The following is a 6,990-nucleotide window of genomic DNA, read 5'->3' as shown; positions in this document are numbered from 1 at the left end:
ACCTACTATAAGTCATCAATTATTTATAAATGATTTGTAATAGACAGTCCGAAGTCTGGTATTCATTATTTAAATTTATGAACAAATTATGTTCATGAATTTATTAGAATTAACAAGTGGGACGGCATTGAGTGTTTAACAGATTTGACAAAATTTCTTAAAGCATTTTTTCATTAACAAATAATGCTTTTAACAGTGATTTTATTCTAGAGCGTAATTTGGACAAAATTTTTGAAGGGGTCACATTTTTTTTTAAATTCATCTAATTATTAGCGTGTTCGAATTCCTCTTACTTATGCTTTATAAAATATATAGAACTGTGTACTTGGTTTATATGTTTATTAAAATTATTTTATTACACGTAAAATCGTTGACTTGGCGGGGACTCATTTAGTTTTTCTGTAATTTCGTTATAATCATCTATATATTGTTAAATTCCCACTTTTTAATAAAGACGGTATGAAAGTTAAAAAATATAGTTTAAAAAAACTAAAAAAAACACGCTTTTAAAGCACATCGAACTAAAAAGTTAAAAATAATTTTTAAAATAAGCTTAAAACAATAATGAACGAAAAATACTAGTATTATTGTAATAAAAGCGTGGGTGCTTTGTGCCATATTTTTCGTATATTGAGCGCCCGACGCTTTTATCACAATAATACTAGTATTTTTCGTTCATTATTGTTTTAAGCTTATTTTAAAAATTATTTTTAACTTTTTAGTTCGATGTGCTTTAAAAGCGTGTTTTTTTTTAGTTTTTTTAAACTATATTTATTTTTTACGTTTTAGTTTCAAGTTATGATAATAGTTATGGTTGTAACGGGTAACGAGAAATGAGGGTTCGATTCCGGAGAGGGAGTCTGAGAAACGGCTACCACATCCAAGGAAAGCAGCAGGCGCGTAAATTACCCACTCTCGGAACATTGAGGTAGTGACGAAAAATGACGATACGGGAATCATCCCTCGTAATCGGAATGAATACTTTATATCTCTTTATTAGAATAAATCGTGTTAATATATAAATTTTAATAGTAATTAGAATATATATATATAAATAATGCAACTTAAGTACGTAAACGTATCATGCACTAGGTATAACCGTATTTTGTGGGCGGGCGGGTCGGACTAACGTTATACCTGAGGTATAAACGGTGGTAGGAATATATAAATATATATACGTAAGGCGCATTAGTCGCGGGCGGTATTGGTCAGTCAAAATAAAAATTTGTTTATATATATATATATAAATGTAATATTGATGACAAGCACGCGTGCACGGGTACGATAACTAAAAATAAATTTTTATAGGAATAGTGTGCCGTCGTTTGGTGAGCGGGGCGTGGGGAGGGGTGAATGCGTATAACAGTCTAGTCTAGACGACGGAATATGCGATAACGCGTGGCGTTTGAACAGTTACATACATACATACATACATACATACATACATATAGGTGAAACTAATATAAGCGTGTTAAAATGCAATGTTCTACGTCTTAAAAAAAAATTGTATCATACGTTTGTAAATGAAATCGTGGTAGAAAAAATTAAAAACTATTAACGACTTTTTATATTATGCTGATGAATTAATATGTATTGAACGATAAAATATAATAAATTTCAATAACTTAATATAATAGTTCTATTATGTTAAAATTAGATAACTAATTAATGTAAAATGTCGGCTTTCGGGATATGTTATGAAATTACCGGGACTCGTCTACGATTATTGTCATAAATGCAAGTTGATGAGGCCGATACGTGCGTCAATACGTTATCAAACGTATTAGGCAGTTTTTTTTAATTAATTGCAATATTCTATTAGATCGACGAATTAATAACACATTAATCGTCTTAATGTGTTGGTCTAATTAAGACAATTGTCAGAAAAATGTGTAAAATGTTTTTGTTACCTGGTTATGAAGTTTGATTAAATACAACGAGGAAAGACATAAAAAAGCAAATTAACAAAAAATTTTTTTTTATTTTAAAATAAATTAGCAAAAATATTTTTTTTAAAATTATTTTTGATTTTTATTCATTCATCATTAATCTGATTTGATGGCGGCGGCGGCAATCCTGCTGCTAAAAAAAAATAATATATTATTGTTTAAATTAGTTATCTTATATGTATTGTTTTACAGTGGTCCAACGTTTAGGGAATTGAGAAATCTTTTGATAATCCATACTATTAATTTGCTTTATAATTGTATGATTATTGTATTTTTATCATTGTTTCATAAAATTTAAACAGAAAAAAAAAGTTATTAGAATCTTCTATTTCATAAAACCATAATTGTAGCATCCTCTAAAATTTGCACCACTGTAATTTGTATTATTATGTGTGTAAAATGACATAAGCCAACATAAAATTTTAAACTAGATTTATTAAGAGATTTAGTGTTTATTAAATTGAACCTATAAAAAAATGTCTATGTTTTAATATATTTTTTTCCCATATTTAAAACTCATTTAGCAGTTTTTATTAATAAAAAATGTTATAGAACTTAAAATTTTACAATCAAAATTGTTGTTAGTTAGAATTTTTCTTTTAATCAATTGTTTTTTTTTATATCCTTTTTAAGTAGACAATAAAAATGAACATAAACATTTTTTTTTAATTTTTCATTATTATTTTAGTAAAATAATTTAACCTATAATAAAGTTTTTGNTTTTAGTAAAATAATTTTACCTATAATAAAGTTTTTGAAAATAAAAAAAAAGTCTACATTCTGACCAGACTTGGGAAGCGTTTTTAAAATAATATTTAATAGCTTTCACATTCATAAAATATTAAAAACAATTGGTTGTAAATCATTTTTTTTTTTAAATTTATGATTTATATAGCAACATATTACAAAAAAATTTGGCATATTATAGACTGGTAGTAGCACACACACACAAATAGAGTTAAAAAATTAATAAATTATAAAGTAAAATTATTTACTTTTGTAGTTGAATACTTTTATCATATCAAATTTAATTCGACAATAAATAATTTAAGAATATTAAAAATTAATGATTTTAATTGTTTGTATGGAAAAAGCTGGTTAAGCTACTTTTTATCTGAATAAGGAATATTTTTTTGATTTTTAAGAGTAATAACTTAAACTAATCATTAACTTAAATGAATCATTTGANTTAAACTAATCATTAACTTAAATATCATAAACTTAAATGAATCATTTGACGTATCGTTGAAAAAAGTAGGTCTAGTGAGGGTTGGCAAAATAAATCGTAGCCCGCAAAAGAACCACATAGTAAAATAATATTAACATGAATATCAATTTCTTCTCACGAGGGGAGACTATAGTGATAAGATCCTTTATATTTATTGAAATTATTGAATCTAAATGAGATAAATATCAAATGATTTGAAAATTCTATTCTAACTCAAAAAAAAAATGCAAAATTTTAAAAGCCACAGACAGTTTTGAACCTCGTACCCTAGGCGTGAAAGATCAAGGTGTTACCCATTTGGCAACTGTTCGTTGCTTTTTGTTGCATGATAAAATTGGCTATTTAATAAGTTGACTGCCTTGAGTATCATACATGATACACGGCGTAGTTTTGTATAGTGCCCCTCTCATTTAGGTTAACTTGCCATTCTCGCTTTGAGAATCACATTCGATTCTCACTGTTCTAACGATTGTTGCCCAAATATAATTTAGAAGTTGTTGTCAGTTGCCCATATGATTTATGTGTATAAAATTATGATATTTGTACATCATTTTTTTCTTCCATGATATAAAATCGAATTTTGGTAATATTCAATCGATAATAGATGAGTATCACATTTGATACTCAGGCCCCACATTGATCAACTCACACACGTGCCTCGTATTATCAGTTTACGTGAACTGAGTGTTTTTTTTTTAATTACTATATGAATGATTAATTACTATATTAATTACATATGAATGAAAATAGCATAAATAATATTTTAGAAAATTTATCCGATTGGTCTGGCTATGACACGGATAGTGATTTGGAAAATGAAGATCTTGGGTTGGAGGTAAGAAAATTAATATACTATGATTTTGTTGAATCCATCTTCTGTATATTATTTCTCTTATAATTTAATTGAAATATTTGTTTACTTATAGAATGGTAATATTGCATCAATTTCTGAAAATGTGCAGTCAACTGCAAAACAAAGTAACGGTCAACATTCAGAGCCTATTTGGGTGGATGTTGATGAAGAATTACAGCCTCAGTTTATATTCAATCAAATGGATGAACCAGTTGGTATTAATCCAGATATAATTGATAGTTTATCTGAAGGTACTCCTTTTGATTTTTATTCATTATTTTTGGATGATGAAGTTATTCAATTATTAGTTGAAGAAACAAACAGATATGCTGCAGAGTTATTAATATCTGTAGTTAGTCCTCATTCACGCCTTAAAAAATGGGAAAATGTTACTCATACTGAAATGAAAACATTCTTAGGAATTATTATGTGGATGGGTTTATGTCCTCAACCTTCCATAGCTTCATACTGGAAAACAAATAGTATTATTTATACATCCAATATACCTCAATTTATGAAGAGAAAAAGATTTGAACTTCTTTTGAGAACATTTCACTGCTGCAATAATGCTCTTTGTCCTCCAGGTGACCGTTTATACAAAGTAAATAATTTGCTTGATTTACTTTTATCAAAGTTTAAAATGGCACGGACCCCAAAGCAGTCTATGTGTATTGACGAGTCAATAATTCCATTTACTGGTCGTCTGTCATTTAAGCAATATATACAAAATAAAGCTCATAAATATGGTATTAAAGTATTTAAACTATGCATTAATAACTTCTACACTATTGGGTTTAAAATTTATGCTGGTAAGGAGGCTATGGCTGGTCAGAGAGTGTCAACAAAAGTGGTAATGGAAATGGCAGAAGATTACCTTGATTTAGGCAGAACAATGTATACAGATAATTGGTACAGTAGTTATGATTTGGCTAGTGAACTTTTGAACAGATCTACTAATTTGGTTGGTACTCTTCGTTCCAACAGAAAATGTAATCCAAAAGATGTGGTAAACAAAAAACTAAAAAAAGGAGAAGTGTTTGCAAAGCAATGTAATAAAGGAATAACTGTTTTAAAATGGAAAGATAAGCGTGATGTACTAATGATATCAACTCAACACTCCGATGCTCAAGCTACTATTTTAAATAAACGAGGAAAAGAAGTTAAAAAACCTCAAGTTATTATAGATTATAATAAAGGTAAAGGGTTAGTGGATGTCACTGATCTTAGAAATTCATACCACAACCCACTTCGTAGAACTTTAAAGTGGTATAAAAAAATTATTTTTGAATTACTTCTAAACACATCAGTTCTCAACGCATTATCATTATATGAAGAAATACATCAAGAGAAAATGGATATTACTGTGTTTAGAGAAATACTGGTTAAAAGTTTATTAAAAACAAATGAAATGAATTTGTCTAAATCAGTACAAAATACACAATATCATGAACTAGAAAAAGTTAAATCAAGAGGACGTTGTTTTGTTTGCTATAAAGAAATGATGCTTCAAGGAGGACGCACTCATGCTCAAAAAATAACCAGGCAAGTAACAACAAAGTGTAAAATTTGCAGTAAATTTTTTTGTATGCAATGTTTCTTCAGTGAACATAAATTTGTGTAAAAGTAAGTTTATAGTCAATTATACACTAATCAAGTGTCTATGTATATACTTAATTTTACTTTATTGAATTTACCAAATTGGCCTAAGGAAGTTCCTACAAGTGTTTTTATACTTATTAAATTTGTTTTAATTGTTATGTACTTGTATATTTTTATATATTTGTTATTAATTTTTTTGTATGCAATATTTCTTCAGTCAACAGTAGGTTGTGAAATAGTTGGTTGATAGTCAATTGTACACTAATCAAATATTTATGTATACACTTAATTTTACTTCTTTAAAATTGTTAAATAAATTGTCCAAAGGAAGTTCCTATAAATGTTTTTATACTTGTTAAATTTGTTTTATTTGTTATGTATTTTAACAGATATATTAATATATTATTTTTATCATTAATTAAATATTTAAGATTTATTAATTAAACAAAAAAATGTTTATTTCATCTTTTATTATAGTATTTTATAGTTAATAAATGTTTCAATTTTAAAATGAGAATAAAATGGGAAGAAATGCAAATTGGGTCTAGTTTAAAAAATAATAATAGTTTTGTGAATTAACTTTAATACTTAGAATTTATTTCATAAAAAAAATGAGTGAATAAATTATACTCAAAATAAGATTGGCAAGTTTATGTGAGAAGCATGTTTGATTCTCAGGGGCAGATTAGAAAGGCAAGATAAAAAAGTGAAGTCAGTAAACAAAAAGCGGTTGTGTATCGAATATGATACTCAAAGCGAGATTGATAAGTTCAAAGAAAACGGTAAGGCAGTCAACTTGTTAAGCTAACTCAAATTTAAAAATTACTTTTTCGACTTTAAAAAAGTAAAAAAATTTTAATAAGTTTAATTTCATATGTCTTATGAACTTTATTCTATGTCAATGATATTATATAATATTCATGAAAGTCAGTTTATTCCCCTAATAAGATATTTTAAAATAAAATAAAATACAAAACCCAGAATTTTAATAAAAAAAATAGCATATTTTTGATTACGGTAGCCTTTTGCGCATGGAAGACCTATCTTCCATGCGCATTTTTCGAAAAGTTATAGCATTCTTAAGTTGAAAATTAAAAATCGAAAATCGAAAATTTTAACACAAAAATAGTGTTTTTTTAACTACGGCAACCGTTTACATGCAGAAGATAAAGTGTCGGGACAAATTTTTTTTTTTCATTTTATAGTACATAAAATAAGCTTTAATTTGATATATGTTTAAAGGACGCAGTATTTCCGGAACATTTTCAAAAATTAAGTTGAAAAAGTTAGTTTTTGTAAAAAAGTTGCTATTTTAAATCCCCCCTGTGAGCAGAATAAGTGTTAGATTTTCAAAAAAAAAT

General features: G+C 27.0%; 1 protein-coding gene across 1 annotated transcript; it reads left to right on the top strand.

Moving 5' to 3' along the window:
• Nucleotides 1-3,887: 3,887 nt before the first annotated feature.
• On the top strand, nt 3,888-5,740 carry LOC126897340 (piggyBac transposable element-derived protein 4-like). The gene is made up of 3 exons (XM_050670872.1): nt 3,888-4,012; nt 4,104-4,281; nt 4,339-5,740. Exons 1-3 carry the CDS (start codon nt 3,914-3,916, stop codon nt 5,649-5,651), a joined length of 1,590 nt encoding a protein of 529 aa, XP_050526829.1. The 5' UTR covers nt 3,888-3,913; the 3' UTR covers nt 5,652-5,740.
• Nucleotides 5,741-6,990: the final 1,250 nt, after the last annotated feature.

The sequence above is a fragment of the Daktulosphaira vitifoliae genome, unplaced genomic scaffold (assembly GCF_025091365.1).
Source record: "Daktulosphaira vitifoliae isolate Bord-2020 unplaced genomic scaffold, ASM2509136v1 Scaffold_2, whole genome shotgun sequence".
Taxonomy (NCBI): Eukaryota; Metazoa; Arthropoda; class Insecta; order Hemiptera; family Phylloxeridae; genus Daktulosphaira; species Daktulosphaira vitifoliae.
This window is presented reverse-complemented; position numbering and strand designations above follow the sequence as displayed.

What these genes read in the sequence shown, in the direction of transcription:
- LOC126897340 (XM_050670872.1), top strand. Translation starts at nt 3,914, where the DNA reads ATGAATGAAAATAGCATAAATAATATTTTAGAAAATTTATCCGATTGG. An exon ending in ATGAAGATCTTGGGTTGGAG is followed by an intron (nt 4,013 to 4,103) that starts GTAAGAAAATTA and finishes GTTTACTTATAG; the next exon opens with AATGGTAATATTGCATCAAT. An exon ending in AATTGATAGTTTATCTGAAG is followed by an intron (nt 4,282 to 4,338) that starts GTACTCCTTTTG and finishes TTCAATTATTAG; the next exon opens with TTGAAGAAACAAACAGATAT.